General features: G+C 32.4%; 1 protein-coding gene across 1 annotated transcript; it reads left to right on the top strand.

Annotated features, from left to right (window-relative positions):
- Positions 1 to 2,666: 2,666 nt before the first annotated feature.
- Positions 2,667 to 19,050, top strand: LOC139501641 (trafficking protein particle complex subunit 4-like). The gene is made up of 5 exons (XM_071290771.1): positions 2,667 to 2,894; positions 11,280 to 11,454; positions 12,759 to 12,862; positions 16,033 to 16,159; positions 18,435 to 19,050. Exons 1-5 carry the CDS (start codon positions 2,720 to 2,722, stop codon positions 18,505 to 18,507), a joined length of 654 nt encoding a protein of 217 aa, XP_071146872.1. The 5' UTR covers positions 2,667 to 2,719; the 3' UTR covers positions 18,508 to 19,050.
- Positions 19,051 to 19,371: the final 321 nt, after the last annotated feature.

The raw sequence follows: 19,371 nt of genomic DNA, 5'->3' as shown, positions 1-19,371 counted from the left end.
TTTCCTGAATGTATGAATTCATATGATTAGGTGAATAGCCGTGAACCAGTTTAAAAAATCTGAACTCCCAAAAGATCAGAATTTGGAGAAAAATAATTTTGTTGTTCTCTCATGTTTAAAGGTACAGCCTTTTTGTGTACATTCTGAGAATATTTCATTGTCAGCACTATACCAGTACATGTGTTTTTATAGTATCTTATCAAATTGACATTTTAGATGGAAGTAAACTTATACACAATTCGAGTAAATGAACAAAAAGTACTGCGTAATTACTTTCTGTTACGTTAACGTTCTAGCTGTCATGTTATCTGATTGAGAGTAACAGCATAACCATAATCAGTAACAGGAGGGATGTTCAAGACAATTTCACTGATGAATCAAAAAGCTGATCTACTATATGCCAACTATTTCATTTAATATAAGTTATCATCACCATATTAAATAAATTTCAAAATAATATACAGTATATTGAATGAAAAAATAGGTATTTTGCTTTTGATAACAGCAGAGTACATTGTGCAATTTTAGTATAGTAGATAGTAACAGAAAGGAATTTATTTTAGAATTGTTCATTACCTAGGCAGATTTGTCATCTTGCAAATACAGTTTCAAAGGATAAATGACATTGTTTGCTGTTATCTTCCAATTGTGACCAATCTGAAATGATGTATTTTTCTTAAACTATAAAATAAATCATTTTTTTAAGAAAAAAAAATCCTTTCTGTTACCAACTCTGTTCTGTTACCGTTTTCCTGTTACTCAAGATACTTTCATGTTACCGACATATCTAACTATATTTTAGGATATTTCTAAACCTTTTGTATTGCAAATGCTAAAATTAATAATTGGCATTTGATAAACTATTGCAGGACATACTAGAAAACCACAAATAGTGTATTAAACTTATTCCTTATTCCCATTAGAAACTTTTTTAAAATTGATTAACTTTGGTAACAGGAAAGAACTGGATTTTTTTTATACCATTTTTTAAATTGCCATTGTTACCACATTTAACAATTGTTTGAATTACAGACAACAGTTCCTAGATCCTCAAGGTGAGTTCTTCGATTTGTGTTTTTAAAATACCGGGTCTAAAGATTTTTTTGGTTTTTTTTTTCTTATTACCAAAGACTTTTTCAGATTTTGTCTCAAATACTTTATGACATTGCACAAGGTTGGGGTTTTCTGTGACTGGTTGTCACATCCAGTGCAGGATCTGTCCGCTTACCCTTCCGGAGCACCTGAGGTCATCGCCACTTTTTTGGGGGGTTCGTGTTGTGGTTCGTGTTGTTAAGTCTTTAGATTTCTATGTTGTGCTTAATGTACTATTGTTTGTTTGTCTGTTTTTTTTCTTTTTGATCCATGTCGTTGTCAGTTTATTTTCGAGTTTGAATGTCCCTCTGGTATTTGACGACCTTCTTCTATAATGCGTCTTTACACTAAATCCATTGGATGATGTGATCTGAGTGATATTTTAGTCTTACAGATACATAAAATTGAAAATAGAAATGGAGAATGTGTCAAAGAGACAACAACTGACCACAGAACAAACTACAGCAGAAGGTCACCAACAGGTCTTCAATGCAACGAGAAATTCTCGCACCTGGAGGCGTCCTTCAGCTGGCCCCCAAACAAATGTATATATACTAGTTCAGTGATAATGAACGCCATACTAAACTCCAAATTGTACACAAGAAACTAAAATTAAAAATAATACAACACTAACAAAAGCCAGAGGCTCATGACTTGGGACAGGCACAAAAATGCGGCGGGGTTTATATAAAAGAGAAGATGTGACATACTTGCCAATGAGAAACTTTCTACAAAAGACAAAATGACACAGACATTAACAACTATAGGTCACCGTATGGCCTTCAACAATGAGCAAAGCCCATACCGCATGTATTAAACATGTATTAAACATGTTTATGAAATCTCAACCCTCCCCCTTTACCTCTAGCCAATGTAGAAAAGTAAACTCATAACAATACGCACATTAAAATTCAGTTCAAGAGAAGTCCAAGTCTGATGTTATAGATGTGCATAAAAAAGATAAAGTCATAACGTCAATAAAAAATAAAAGATATGCATGTAGATTTTTTTTAACACCTTTTGCAAAATTTTATCAGAAATGAGTTTATATTGGCTGTTTTAGTGCATGCCCCTTTTGAATTTGTCATTATTGTCCAATTTCTGTTAACACTTCCCCTGTCCTAATATACAGTAACTGATCATGATTTGTATGTTTTATTGCGATATGTGCATTTCCTTTTTAGTCCCAGCATTATGGTTTTTAACATAGCCTTATAATTGTTTAACTTTTTATTGCAAAATGTGTTTGCCCCTGTTGTCAGTCAGTGATAAAATGTGTTTATTTTTCGACGGATTTCAGAATAATAGAGTTCATCCGTTCATTACTAATATTTCTTATTTAATAGAATATTAAACCCTTCTTTTGGCTTTTGGAATTTGCAACAACAAAAAGAAAGGTATGGAACAAATTTTGCTAAGATTTTACGAATCTTGTTAATATTTTTCAGAAAGTTATGGTGCGTTACTGTTTGAAACATTTCAGGATTTAGATGTATTTTAAGTAGTTCGCTCAGGAAACAATCCAGCATGTGGACTGTCCCTAGGCATCGATCACAACAAGGATTGTTTCCCCTGATTGCAATTACAGAAAGCGAAAAATGAGATGATGAACTGAAAATACTGAGCAATGGCAATATTTAGTGTATACATAATAAATAAGGCTGGTGGTTTAATTTACCAGTTTGACCATAACAATACCCGACCAGAATTGGAGAAAACATTTGCATACCCTCTCAATTTAATGTTGAAAATTTATGATGATAAGGTGGTAGTTGCATTTGGAGAATGTGATGGGATTAAAGGTGATTGACAGGATGTCAAACTGTAGTATTAAGCTTAAATAATCATTATTTATATAAATCATAGTTGTGTCAAATGTATAATAAAAAAATACAGACAAATCCATTGCAGGCTGCAACTTAAAGGCAGCTACTATGACAGGCATTGACATTTTTGTATATAATATATCACAAAGTACTTAACTCGCATTTTTGAAAAATGTCAGCCGGTCGCACAATTAGCCCCTTATATGCCGATTTCTCGGTTGTCAACCCAACTAAACCTTGTTATCTGGTTAAGGTTTATGTACCCTTCTGTAGCCATTTTTGTACAAATTTTTCAAACCTCAGTTGTATCAAAACTAAAGATATAATAAATAATAGAGATAGGCCATTTAGTACATGTTCCAAGGGGAAACTTGATGCAAAGCATTATTTTTTACTGTTTCATTGCATTTGATAGAAAAAGAGGACTTTGTGGCAAATAAATCAAGATTTTTATAGAAAATCCACAGCCTTTAATACAGAGATTTTTGTTATAAAATTTGAAACATAAATTACTCACTTGATTTTCTATGATGTGCTAGTGTTTATTTTTTACAAAAGGTTCTAAGTAACCTGTAAATTCCAAAACACCTCGTGCTGAGTCACTAAAGTCGAGCGCACCCTAAAAGGTGTACTTGATTTTGGCCATATTTATACTTGTCTTAACCAATAACTACATTTATAAACTTGTTTTAAGGAAATCAATGCTAGCACTGCATGCAAAAATCCTATATCTATCAGTCATCAAATTGCCAAATATGAGAGTACAAGGATAAAGGCTGTGGATTTTCTATAAAAATCTTGATTTATTTGCCACAAAGTCCTCTTTTTCTATTAAATGCAATGGAACAGTAAAAAATAATGCTTTGCATCAAGTTTCCCCTTGGAATATGTACAAAATGGCCTATCTCTATTATTCATAATATCTGTAGTTTTGATACAATTGAAGTTTGAAAAGTTCGTACAAAAATGGCTACAGAAGGGTACATAAACCTTAATCTCAATTGATTTTTCTACACCATGATGTATAACACGCCTACTTTTGTTGTCAGAATCATCCTAATGTACCTAAGCTTGTCAATCATAATTATTTCGTCTACCGAAGCCAGATTGGAAACATACGACTCACAGTAAAAGGTATCTTCCCACTCTCTTCATATACTTCAATTGTTGATTGGTCAAATTTTATTGTAAGGTCTGATCCTGATTCTGATCCTAAGGTCAATAATTGACACAACTTGTCTCTCAAGATTGTACTGTATACTGACTATATACTGTCAGGGGACTTACTTTAATAAGTGATTTTAAAATCACTTATTTAAGTAGCAGATTCAAAGTTTTGTCACAAAATGTGATTTTGTAGTTTTAAAAAATTATTTTAAACACATACTTGACATATTATAGGTTTAAATAATATCTTTTCATTGGTAAAATTGAAAAAATATACCTTTTTGCTTCTTTTAAGTAGCAAGGTTTATGCCTTTAATGCTGCCATTTAGCTGCAAATTCTATTTTAGTTGAAAAAATACTATTATAATGGTTTTACATAATGAACTGATACTTTTTTAACAGATTTTTCCCAGCAGTGGGAGTATTTTTCCTGTGAAGTTCAAGGTTTCATCTCTCAGATTATATAATAAAATTCTACTGTTTGCGATAAAAATTTCACTGTTCCAGCCTTCACGACGAGTGGCAGCCCAGGCAGCCTAGGCAGCCTAGGCTGGTAAAATTGCTCTCGGGCCTGTAAAAATCAGACTTACAGGCCAACAGAATCTAACTAAAAATTTTCAAAAATTGAGCTGCGGGCCTGTAGATTTAGCAGTTCAACGTGAAGACTGCTGTTCGGGGTGTTGAAATTAGTGGTGGTTATTAAAATAATGATACTTAAATAAGTGATTTTTGGGAAGGAAATTAAGGTATGATACTTAAACAAGTGATTTTTATGTCATTATCCTAGATTCAGTACAAGGTCATCACCTGAAATGACTTGGTCATCCTATCAACACAGATGTTGGTTCTGATAATCTTAGAAATCAGTCCCTGGATCATTAGTATTCTATATTTAAAGCTACAATAAAATTAAATCACTTCTTCTAGTGATTAATTTGTACTACATGTACTTAAATAGGTGATTATTAAAGAAAGACAACTCTAACTTTCAACCTTTGTTGAAATAATGTTACTTGAATCAGTGATTTAGAAAATCACTCATTTAAGTAAGTCCCCTGACTGTTGTACGTTGCACCATTTCTCTTGGTAATTTCTCGCAAGTATTTGAAAAATTAGTTTAGGCCCAGAATTGGGTATCAGGGTCTATAGTTTCTCAGAGTTTTCTGATCTTATTAGATTTCATACGTAAAGTCCAGAGAGTCTGAATGACATTGATGTAATGGGAAAACTTACAACATACCACCATTAACACTTGTTTATTTATTTTTCACTGTATCTTAAACAATTTAACATAACTTGGTAATAAGTTCTATTCAGACAAAAACTTCCAGTTTTTGTTGAGCCTGCAACTTTTGTTGCAGAAAGCTCGACATAGGGATAGTGATCCGGTGGCGGCGGCGGCATTAGCTCACTTCTTAAAAGCTTTATATTTTAGAAGGTGGAAGACCTGGATGCTTCATACTTTGTATATAAATGCTTCATGTTACAAAGTTACCGTCAGTCACATGTCCAATGTCCTTGACCTCATTTTCATGGTTCAGTGACCACTTGAAAAAAAAGTTCAATTTTTTTGTAATGTTGAATTCTCTCTTATTATAAGTAATAGGATAACTATATTTGATATGTGCGTACCTTGCAAGGTCCTCATGTCTATCAGACAGTTTTCACTTGACCTCGACCTCATTTCATGGATCAGTGAACAAGGTTAAGTTTTGGTGGTCAAGTCCATATCTCAGATACTATAAACAATAGGGGTAGTATATTCGGTGTATGGAAGGACTGTCAGGTGTACATGTCCAACTGGCAGGTGTCATCTGACCTTGACCTCATTTTCATGGTTCAATGGTTATAGTTAAATTTTTGTGTTTTGGTCTGTTTTTCTCATACTATATGCAATAGGTCTACTATATTTGTGGTATGGAATGATTGTAAGGTGTACATGTCTATCGGGCAGATGTCATGTGACCTTGACCTCATTTTCATGGTTCAGTGGTCAAAGTTAAGTTTTTGAGTTTTGGTCTTTTTATCTAATACTATATATGCCATAGGTCAACTATATTTGGTGTATGGAAATATTTTATGATCTTTATGTCAGTCGTGCATGTTTTATTTGACCGTGACCTCATTTTCACGGTTCATTGCACAGTGTTAAGTTTTTGTGTTTTGGTCTATTTTTCTTAAACTATAAGTAATGGGTCAACATGGTCACCTATATATGTTGTATAGAAGCATTGTTAGCTGTACATGTCTGCCTGGCATGGTTCATCTGACCTTGACCTCATTTTCAAGGTTCATTGGTCTTTGTTTAGTTATCTTGGTTAATGTTAAGTTTATGTGACAGTTGTAATTAAAGCTTAGCTTTATACTTAGGACTATCAGCATAATATCAATGATTAGTATAGAAGGCGAGACATTTCAGCGTGTGCACTCTTGTTTTTCTGAATGATTATTCTTATTAATCTTTGACCTGTCAAATATTGAAACAAGTTTATTTTTTGGTTTTTACGATGTGAAATATGTTCTAGTTGCCCCCCTTTTGCTGATCATTTGATATTCTCGTTTAACTGATTTTGATATGTGTTTACTCCACCTTTAGTTTTAAAGTGAATTCCTTTTCCTAGTCATTACATTAGAATTCTTTAGATTAATCAAATCAAGAAATTTCCCATCCCTCCCCCCCTTTTTAGCTCACCTGACCTGAAAGGTCAAGTGAGCTTTTCTCATCACTTGGCATCCGTCGTCCATCGTCCGTTGTCCAGCGTACTTAAACTTTTACAAAAATCTTCTCCTCTGAAACTACTGGGCCAAATTTAACCAAACATGGCCACAATCATCCTTTGGGTATCTAGTTTAAAAATGTGTCCGATGACCTGGCCATCAAACCAAGATGGGCGCCATGGCTAAAAATAGAACGCAGGGGTAAAATATATATTTTGGCTTATATCTTTAAAACCAAAGCATTTAGAGCAAATCTGACAGGAGTAAAATTGTTGATCAGGTCAAGATCTATCTGCCCTGAAATTTTCAGACAAATCGGACAACCTGTTGTTGGGTTGCTGCCCCTGAATTGGTAATTTTAAGGAAATTTTGCAGTTTTTGGTTTTTATCTTGAATACTATTATAGATAGAGATAAACTGTAAACAGCGATAATGTTCAGCAAAATAAGACCTACAAATAAGTCAACATGACCAAAATTGTCAGTCAACCCCTTAAGGAGTTATTGCCCTTTATAGTCAATTTTTGACAACTTTTTCGTCATTTTTTTGTAACTAGTACAAAAATCTTCTTTTTGAAACTACTGGGCCAAATTTAAACTAACTTGGCCACAATCATAATTGTGATATATAGTTCAAAAAATGTATCCGATGACCCCACCTACCAAACAAAATGGCCGACATGGCTAAAATTAGAACATAGTGGTTAAATGCAGTTTTTGGAAAATGACGCTTTCAGCCGCATGTTTCCGATACTAGTGAACTGAACTTCCATTACATTTCTCTGCCTACCGCGCTTGGTTCGTATTTACTTTCCATTACATTTCTCCATCTACCATGCTTGGTTTCGTATTTACTATTTTACATACAAACTGGAATTTGCTTGTATTATCATTTTTGTGTAGTAATCAACCGGGAACCAGTTTACATACCTCCGGTCCTTCTTATTACCAAAAAGATCCAAGTGTACCAACCAATGTTGTTAAGATACTCATAAATCTATTTTTATAACTTTATTGATTATGTGAAGTAAAACTAAAACATTGTTAAAACATTAACGATATATGATTAATCATGGAAAACTTGACAGTCTTTTCTTTTTACAAACAACTGCCTTTTTATAAGAAAATATAATGAGTCCGTGTTTGTCCACTTTCTACTGGTTATAAGACAGATCGAAGTACCGGAAATTTGACTCAATCTTTGTTTACAAAGTTACAACAGTAGAGTCGGTAACAGACTATCTGTATGACAAGTGAATAAATTGTCGATATCGATGCTGGCTTTAATACAACAGTTTTATTGCAATGTATTGGCGGGGCTGGAGAACAGATTTGAAGCTCTCTACGTTTGATGCATACACAACAGTGTCGTCTAGCTGATTCGGCATGCGATCACTGTCTTACGGAATTCTAGTCAAATCGGCACTTGGTTAAATCGGCACCTGGTCAATTCGGCACCCGGTGTAGTCAAATCGGCATCTAGTCAAATTGGCACCTGGTTAAATCGACACTTGATATAGTCAATTCGGCACACATGTTAGATTTTTTTAATATATATTTTTAACAGTATTTCATGCAAAAACAGTAAAAATAAGGAATGGGTTGTCCAGAAATTTTTACAGTATTTACCCAAGAAGAGGTAGATAAGGAAGGGGTTGGCCAGAAATATTAACCTAAATTTATCATGTTTATTCACATTTTTAAGGGTTGAATTATTTATATATATTATTGGATGCCTAATTGACTTTAAATAGGTGCCGATTTGACTAGATGTCGATTTAACCAGGTGCTGATTTGACTTTTTCTATGGGTGTCGATTTGACCAGGTGCCGATTTGACTTGTACCCTATTATTAAGGCCCTAAAGTGAGTTTGAATATTGTATGGAGTTTAACTTGGCGGAATGTCAATACACTCACATTAAGAGTAATACTTTACTTGCTTTTCCATAATAATTATTTCGTGGTATTCTTTGAATTTCTCAGCAGTTATGGTTCTCTTCGGACATGCTTTTAAGAGGAATTCGTCTGGTTCAATAGCGTGAATCAGCCCCTCAACTTCTTTGTACATAAATACTAACTTTGGCTTCAACGCCTTGTTCATCCTTGTCTGGAGATCTTGTTGTAGTTCCAGTTTGGCAAACATTTTGGAGACTTATCCATCCTCTTTTGACTTGTAATCTCTGGTGATAAATTTTGCCGCTTGACATGTTTATTTTTGTTACCGGGTAGTGGTCGCATACGATGGCTCCATATTAAATTATGAGATCAATTCCTAAAGGTCTAGTTCATTATCCAATCTGACACAAATTTCAATAACCATGATAACTGGAATGCCACCCAAGATGAATATATGGTGACCCACTATAACAGCATAATTACTTGAAATTGTGTTTAATACCATGATGGTTCAATGGCATAAACTTAAATGGAGACAAAAGTTAACATGAAAGATTGTGAATTAGTGTAAAATAAAAAACTAGCTTACTATGATATATGGTTAAAGAATGAATATCAAATTATATGGGTCATGGGCAGAGTTGTTATAAAATATCAATATGGCAGAGAAGTGGTTTCAAGTATCATATAAAGGGACCTGATTGACATGAAATAAAAAAATCAAAGGAGTATCCCTATTTGTCTTATCTTCAATGTGAAATAAAAAAAGTATAACAATATTGTGTAAATCTACAGAAAAAGAATTTGCTTCAAGTAACAGAAATAACATACATTTGTGTATGTCACTAGTAACTTATATAATGAGTACATGTATGTGGGTAATTAGTCCTATAACATATGACCTCAGGAGCATTATTTACTATTTCTATTTACTGTTCTTATAATTTTTTTTACTATCAATGTGTCACACTTCGCATTCAAAAATTTAAAAAAATGAAAATATCAGTATAACTGGTATAAAAACGTTAAACATTGAATAAGAATGGGAAGTCAGATGTTATAGGACAAGTGGGGTATAAGAGCTTATTACAACAGGCTCTTCATAATCATTTGGTTTGAAAGGATACTAGTAGTCTGTTTCTTGATTTAGAAAAATGTAATTGCAAGAAAAAAAATATACACATTACTTAGAATACTTTAGATCATTCAGGTAGTCTTTATTTAGAACGTACAAAAGACATGAAAGAACAGCCAGTAGTCATTGGATATTGTAGATCATATAAATAGTCTTGACCTATTTATTAGTACAAGAGAACAGCTAGTAATCATTGGATATTGTAGATCATTCCAGTATTCTTGACCTATTTATCTGTACAAAAAAAAACAGCCAGTAGTCATTGGATACTGTAGATCATTTAGGTAGTCTTGACTCTTGACCTAATCATTTGTATTAAAAAAAAACCAGTTAGTTGTCATCTTTACTTCACACACTCATATACAAATGTCAATTATATGCTTACGAGACATGTTGCGATGTTCACCTTATTACGGTATGTGAAAATCAAGACTTGCATAAAAAATATCTCAATATCAGAGGCAGTGGCGTCATTTTTCCTCAGAGCTTTCAGCTCTTTGATTGCTTTATATCTTTGAAACTAAGACATTTAGGGCAAATCTTTCAAGATTTAAATGTCCATCAGAATAAGATCTATCACCTCACAAATTTTCAGATGAATCCTACAACCTGTTGTTGGGTTGCTGCCCTAAATTTGGTAATTTATAGGAAATTTTGCAGTTTTTGGTTATTATCTTGAATACTATTATAGATAGAGATAAACTGTAAACAGCAATAATGTTCAGCAAAGTACGATCTACAAATAAGTCAAATGACCAAAATTGTCAGAGAACCCCTTAAGGAGTTATTGTACAAAAATCTTCTTTTCTAAATGTCAAATGACCCTGCCTACCAACCAAGATGGCCGACATCAGTAAATACAGTAACAAGTGAGCGACACAATCTCTTGAGAGCCTCTAGTTTATATTGTTTAAAAAATATTTTTTGATTTTTATTCATTTAATTTTTGCATATTTTGCATCAGTAACTTATACAGGGGATATTTAATTTTTGTGGCCCACCATTATGTGTATTATCCTAAATTAACTGAATAAGTATTTAGTATTTTTATATATTATATGCATTGTTATTTGTTCTTTATATTATTGTAAAGAAATGTATATAAAGATTTATGTTTTCGGCCAAATAAAGTTATTAGTACAGTCTTATTTGAAGCCAAAAGTAATTTAAATACTTGCATAAAAATTTATATGAGTGATTTTTTAAAGAAGGAATTCATAGAGTCATTTTAAAATTATGTGAAAGCATGGAATATATGTGTATGCATTTTTTTTATTTTATGAATAAAGATGAATATTATTTTATACCTCATGTCAGTCAATGTCATTCATGGACTCTTATTACTTAGCATGTGATTTCAGGATCCCCTATTACAAAATTATTAACAACAGACAAACAAGTTTTGTCATAACAGATCAGCAACATTTACCATCTTCTCATTTCAGTTGGTCATTGTGTACTTGGAATTAATGGTATTATTGCAGAAGGCAGATATTTGCAAGACGGCAGAGAAATCTTAGAAGTTTTATCCTCAGCAGAAAATTACCCCATTAACATCAAATTTGGAAGGCAAAAATTATCAACAAATGAAAAAATTATGTTGGCTAGCATGTTTCATTCGTAAGTATAAAAAATTATGTTGGCTAGCATGTTTCATTCGTAAGTATTCTAGTCTTTTAGTGTTACTGGTAAAGTTTAACTTACTGTATCACGTTCCTGTAAATTCAGAAATTGTTGCGTGCATTTATGATTGCGATTTCGTCATTTTAAACTTCCAAATGTGATTTTAATTCTTAAGATTTTGAGAACAATCCTGTTTAATTCATATGAAATATTTCAAAATGGGAGTTTAAATTATTGCGCTTTCAACTCTGTCGCATTATTCGCAATAATAAAAACCTCCCATTAATTTCTGAATTGACAGTATATCATGTGCATAAACATTAGGTAGCTTAAGGTGGCTCGCAGGTATAAGATTTTCAGAAAAAAATTAAACTTTAATATTTCATTACAAATTTTATTTATTACCTTTAGTAGTTGTTACTTTATCATATGGTACAAAATTCATTCCCAAAAATCAATTCATGTTGGCCCCAGGTGACTTTTAAAATGTAGATATCATTGAAAAAGCTCAAAATTATCTCCCTTTGGTGCAAAAATGCCATATTTTGGCATTAGAATTGAAATATCTTTTTTAACTCTTCGGTGACCTATATTTTTTATTGTTGTTTTCGAATAAGCTGTACATAAACTAAATAATTGTAAAAATTAAGCGATTTCTGCAATTTTAGTTCTTTTTTTATTTCAACAAATGTTCGATATTACCGCTATTTCTGCTATTAGTTCAACAGAAAAAAGGACATTAACAAAAATGTATGCTTCTTTCGAAGGCAGATTGTGAGCGTAAATGAACTGTGAGCCCATTTTTTATTTCATTTTTCTATTAAGTATAACACGAATAAGATAAAGTTCATTTATAGAAAAATATAGAGAAATCCTATATTAAATAAAAAAAATTTGATTTAGACCCGCGAGCCCCCTTAAAGGGTCAAGTGAGCTGTTCTTCTTTGTTTTGTTTGTTTTTGCATTTTTTGTCTTCATGTTTGCTTTAAATCACAGTTTCTACCCTTTTCTGATTATATAGATTCCTATTTTGTCTCTGACCAGGGTCAACCAGTACCAGACAAGTTGAATTATAATATTTTTCTGCTATGTTGAATATGCTATGGTTTTGAAGTTAAAAAAATTTTGAAAAAATTTTGAAATTTTTTTTTATTCTCCAGCATTTTAATAATATCTGTTCCAAACATGGGTTTTGATATTTAAATCAGATTATACACAGTATCTGTGAAGCCTGACTCCTATGTCCTTTGGCATTGATAGCTATATAGATAATAGATTTGTTTGTAATTTATTTTTTCCAGATTATTTACGATTGGTTCCCAGCTTTCTCCAGAGCCTAGATCTTCTGGTATAGAGTTATTGGAGACAGATGTATTTAAACTTCACTGTCATCAGACAATGACAGGTAATTTATTGTCGAGCCTGCAACTTTTGTTGCAGAAAGCTCGACATAGGGATAGTGATCCGGCGGCGGCTACGGCGGCGGTGTTAGCTCACTTCTTAAAAGCTATATATTTTAGAAGGTGGAAGACCTGGATGCTTCATATTTTGTATATAGATGCCTCATGTTACGAAGTTTCCGTCAGTCACATGTCCAATGTCCTTGACCTCATTTTCATGGTTCAGTGACCACTTGAAAAAAAAGTTCAGAATTTTTGTAACGTTGAATTCTCTCTTATTATAAGTAATAGGATAACTATATTTGGTATGTGCGTACCTTGCAAGGTCCTCATGCCCGTCAGACAGTTTTCACTTGACCTCGACCTCATTTCATGGATCAGTGAACAAGGTTAAGTTTTGGTGGTCAAGTCCATATCTCAGATACTATAAGCAATAGGGCTAGTATATTTGGTGTATGGAAGGACTGGAAGGTGTACATGTCCAACTGGCAGGTGTCATCTGACCTTGACCTCATTTTCATGGTTCAGTGGTTATAGTTACGTTTTTGTGTTTTGGTCTGTTTTTCTCATACTTTATGCAATAGGTCTTCTATATTTGTTGTATGGAATGATTGTAAGGTGTACATGTCTAGCAGGCAGATGTCATCTTACCTTGACCTCATTTTCATGGTTCAGTGGTCAAAGTTAAGTTTTTAAGTTTTGATCTTTTTATCTAATATTATATGCCAAAGGTCAACTATATTTGGTGTATGGAAATATATTATGATCTATATGTCAGTCCCGCAGGTTTTATTTGACCATGACCTCAATTGCACGGTTCATTGGACAGTGTTAAACTTTTGTGTTTTGGTCTATTTTTCTTAAACTAAGTAATAGGTCAACTATATTTGTTGTATGGAAGCATTGTTAGCTGTACATGTCTGCCTGGCATGGTTCATTGGTCTTTGTTTAACTATCTTGTTTAATGTTAAGTTTATGTGACAGTTGTAATAACGCTTTATACTTAGGACTATCAACATAATATCAATGATTAGTAAAGAAGGCGAGACATTTCAGTGTGTGCACTCTTGTTGTTATATTTATAAACTTTCGAAAAATGAATCTTTTTACTTTATATGAAATGAATCTTTTATTTAAAGATAATTGATCTCTGTATATCATGTATATGTAAATATTAAACAGTAAGGAATTTTAAATGTTAAAAATATTCACATAAACTTGGTTGTCAAGAGATAGCATTAATCGGTCTCACTAATTAGGGACAAGAAGTGTCAAGAAGCGACAAGAAACTTTTTAGCGACAAGAATTTTTTTTTTATAAAAATTACTTATTCCAAATAACTATTAAAATGATATGCAAAAGAAACCAATTTTAGTGACAAGAAGGTTAATATTGATAGAAAAAAAATGAAACATAGATCTAATTGCTACATTTATTTTCATGATATTTTATTATTTATTATGTATAACAGCAAGTATTACTTTTACCCTGTCGTAATATATATGCTATTACTTTTACTTGTGTTTTAGAACAATAATATATTTATCTTATAATTTGTTTTTTAAAACTCTCTTTGTAAAATATATAATAAACTTGCAAAATGCATTATTTGTGCATCATTGTCCAGAAAATATAGACACGAATTGTGAAATACAAAGAACTGAAATCAAACAAGAGGTAAACAAAATTAAAATGTGAATAATTTTCATCACTTTATTTAGTGTATTGCATCATTTAATGATATTTATCATGTTGATTGAAGATTAAAGAAAATTAATAAATAAATTTTGAGTTTTCAACAGGTGTTCACTTTTTAAAATGATTGTATATTCTGGCCGTGCAATTGTATAGTCTGACGCGTGCAATTGTATAGTCTGATGCATGTACAAAGTTGAAGGTGCTAATTGAATGTTATTGTAGCAATAAAACAAGGGACACACGCCTCGTTAATATCATTTGATGTTCCACATCGCCGTGTCAATCTAAATCCCTTAGGATAAGGGTTTTCCTCTTGGGCAAAGGAAAAAATAAGGGAAGTTATAACCTGCAATAATAATCTTACACTCTAAAAATGTCACATCCCTGTGGTAACTGCTTAAAAAACTGCACTCAAATGTGCCCATGGTGTGTTTTGTGAAAAATGTGAAACATGGTTTCAACAAAAATGTCAGAAAGCATCGCATTGTCATAACAAGAGTACAGTTAGAGCATACCATTAAGCAAATGAATCAAGAGATTATATTCTATTATGCCCACTCTATATTTATCTCTATTCGTTTATTCATACTCTGTCGTTGCTGAAAACAGATACATACATTATCTTAAACATATTCTTTATATTTAATGAAAAACTAAACAATCCCTTTCCTTCTAGGCCTTACAAATGTTTAATTTCTTCATCGATCAATATAATCAATTTAATTCTGCCCGTATATTCTTTATATTTAATTAAAAAAATTGTTTCTCGTTACTAAACAGTCTTCTTGTTGCCAAAATTATTCTTCTTGTTGCTTCTTGACGCTTCTTGTCGCTTCTTGATGCTTCCTGTCACTTTTTGACACTTCTTGTTGCTAATTAGGTAGACCTGCATTAATTAATTAGACTACAAGTGAACAAAAATTTCATCATTTGACTTATTTTTGTGAGTAGAATATGGAGCACATGTCAGTACCAAATAAATGTTTCATAAACACAAATTATCTACTGTAAACCAACTAATTTCACAAGCCATTAATTTTTGCGACTTTCAGGATTAAAATAATGCTAATATTAAAAATATTCACTTTAATAGTTAAAATGTGGATCTTTACTCATTTAACTACTAGATTTGCAAATGGTGAAATTAAAGAGATGAAATATCGGAGATAAATAAGTTTGTTTAAATTAGTTGATATGAATGTGTTTAATATTTGCTGGTGCAAAAGTTTGTTTGAAATTAACCAAAATCTTTGCATTCTTCACTGAAACATGTATAAATAAAAAAAATGAAGATGTGGTATGATTGCCAATGAGACAACTCTTCACAAGAGACCAAATGACACAGAAATGACTGTATGGGAATTTTCCATGACATTACAAGTTTAAACACATGTATTAAAGAAATTGCGGTTGGTCTTTATTATAGTTGAAATTTAGTTTTTCAACTATTATCATGATAAAATATTTTATTTTACAGGAATAAAATTTATTGTGATAGCAGATCCTAGACAAACTGGTGTTGATGTGTTTATTAAAAGACTTTATGAGATTTATGCTGACTTTGCTTTAAAAAATCCATTTTATTCCTTGGATATGCCTATAAGGTAAGGAAGTTAACAGTTAGTTATATTCTATAATTAAAAGATCCTCCTTGTTACTGGGCTCTAGCATTGGGACAAATTTAATGGATTAGTTGTTGATTTTTAGCTCACCTGGCCCGAAGGGCCAAGTGAGCTTTTCTCATCACTTGGCGTCCGGCGTCCGGCGTCCGGCGTCCGTCGTCCGTCGTCGTCGTCCGTCGTCGTTAACTTTTACAAAAATCTTCTCCTCTGAAACTGCTGGGGCAAATTAAACCAAACTTGGCCACAATCATCATTGGGGTATCTAGTTTAAAAAATGTGTGGCGTGACCCGGCCAACCAACCAAGATGGCCGCCATGTCTAAAAATAGAACATAGGGGTAAAATTCAGTTTTTGGCTTATAACTCAAAAACCAAAGCATTTAGAGCAAATCTGACAGGGGTAAAATTGTTTATCAGGTCAAGATCTATCTGCCCTGAAATTTGCAGATGAATCGGACAACCCGTTGTTGGGTTGCTGCCCCTGAATTGGTAATTTTAAGGAAATTTTGCTGTTTTTGGTTATTATCTTGAATATTATTATAGATAGAGATAAACTGTAAACAGCAATAATGTTCAGCAAAGTAAGATCTACAAATAAGTCAACATGACCGAAATGGTCAGTTGACCCCTTTAGGAGTTATTGCCCTTTATAGTCAATTTTTAACCATTTTTCGTAAATCTTAGTAATCTTTTACAAAAATCTTCTCCTCTGAAACTACTGGGCCAAATTAAACCAAACTTGGCCACAATCATCATTGGGGTATCTAGTTAAAAAAATGTGTGGCGTGACCCGGCCAACCAACCAAGATGGCCGCCACAGCTAAAAATAGAACATAGGGGTAAAATTCAGTTTTTGGCTTATAACTCAAAAACCAAAGCATTTAGAGCAAATCTGACAGATGTAAAATTGATTATCAGGTCAAGATCTATCTGCCCTGAAATTTTCAGATGAATCTGACAACCCGTTGTTTGGTTGCTGCCCCTGAATTGGTAATATAAGGAAATTTTGCTGTTTTTGGTTATTATCTTGAATATTATTATAGATAGAGATAAACTGTAAACAGCAATAATGTTCAGCAAAGTAAGATTTACAAATAAGTCAACATGACCGAAATGGTCAGTTGACCCCTTTAGGAGTTATTGCCCTTTATAGTCAATTTTTAACCATTTTTCGTAAATCTTAGTAATCTTTTACAAAAATCTTCTCCTCTGAAACTAATGGTCCAAATTAAACCAAACTTGGCCACAATCATCATTGGGGTATTTAGTTTAAAAAATGTGTGGCGTGACCCGGCCAACCAACCAAAATGGCCGCCACGGCTAATACTAGAACATAGGGGTAAAATTCAGTTTTTGGCTTATAACTCAAAAACATAAGCATTAAAGTAAATCTGACATGAAGTAAAATTGTTTATCAGGTCAAGATCTATCTGCCCTGAAATTTTCAGATGAATCGGACAACCCGTTGTTTGGTTGCTGCCCCTGAATTGGTAATTTTAAGGAAATTTTGCTGTTTTTAGTTATTATCTTGAATATTATTATAGATAGAGCTAAACTGTAAAAAGCAATAAATGTTGGCAAAGTAAGATCTACAAATAAGTCAACATGACCGAAATGGTAATTTGACCCCTTTAGGAGTTATTGCCCTTTATAGTCAATTTTTAACCTTTTTTCGTAAATCTTATTTTTTACAAAAATCTTCTCCTCTGAAACTAGTACTGGGATAAGTTCATTATAGATAGAGATAATTGTAAGCAGCAAGAATGTTCAGTAAAGTAAGATGTACAAACACATCACCATCACCAAAACACAATTTTGTCATGAATCCATCTGCGTCCTAAAGTTTAATATTCACATAGACCAAGGTGAGCGACACAGGCTCTTTAGAGCCTCTAGTTCTAGATATCTGTAGTTTCCCAAAGGTTAAATGTATATCTTCATAATTACTAAAATACATGTATGTTTCAATGTAATCTGTTTTGATTAGCTGAAAGCAATCATAAGACATTCAAATTTCCAAGTGTATTTCTCAATAAAATTCAATATTGGTGCTTCTCTTTGGCCAGCTCTGAATGCCATATCTCAAAGATTATTAGATACTTACATATTTATTGATTGTCTCCCATATTATTTTCTCTTCCATGTGCATGCAATAACTATTCAGTGTTTTATTGTGATGGTATAAGTTGCATGGACAGAAGGTAAACAGTAAATTGCTGATAACTCTATTTTATAATGTTTTTTTTTTGTCTTTTCAGATGTGACCTGTTTGATACAAATCTTCAGCAAACAATAGAACAAACAGAGAGACAAGGAATAAATACTGTATAATGTACATGGACTATGATTATGTCATGCTTTTATTTGATTTAAATTTTGTTAGATTTGTATTGTTATTTTAAAGTTTTTGAAATAGGACCAATACTGTATCAAACAGAGGAAGATATATCCATAACACTGTTTGTCCATCCATAAAGAAATAGGCCCCAGATAAAAATATGTCATCTTATAATATTTTTCCTATGTACTTATAGATATGTGATAAAAGTTCAATTCTAATATTGCTATCTAGATCTTTTGCCCTTATTTTAAAAAGTACAAACAGTGTTTAAAACTAAACCATTTCATAGTATGGGATTTGTTAAATGATATTCTAGTTGAAGTGATAAATGTATAAAATTAAATGAAATGTAAACATAGCTTACTGAGCCCAGATTACAATGTGGACATACACAGTGTATGATTTATTGGTAGTTAATTGCTATACATGTAGTATGTTACATGAAATATTTATTTGAAGAACTGTGCAATATATGTGTATGAAATAATAATTAAATGAATAGAAATAAATAGAAATAAATAAGACATTCCATACAGATATTTCTTTGTTTATTATTGCAACCAGATATAAGTTTCAAGAGTATGACTGAATCTTAAATTAGCTATTTATCACAAGATAACATTACACTGACAAAGGTACTATTTACACTGTGAAACTCATTTAATTGAATATTTTAGTTTAAATAGTGTACTTTCATAAGAAACACAACAGGTGCTACATGTTGAGTAGGATCTCCTAACCCTTCCAGAGCACATGAAATTCCCCCCAAGATTTTGATGAGGTTCCTGTTGTTTTTGTACCCATATATGTGACATTCTGTTCACACATCGTTGTCAATATAATGGAATTTGAAG

The sequence above is a fragment of the Mytilus edulis genome, chromosome 13 (genome assembly GCF_963676685.1).
Source record: "Mytilus edulis chromosome 13, xbMytEdul2.2, whole genome shotgun sequence".
Taxonomy (NCBI): Eukaryota; Metazoa; Mollusca; class Bivalvia; order Mytilida; family Mytilidae; genus Mytilus; species Mytilus edulis.
Note: the sequence above shows the minus strand (reverse complement) of the source record. Positions and strands in the feature narration are given on the sequence as shown.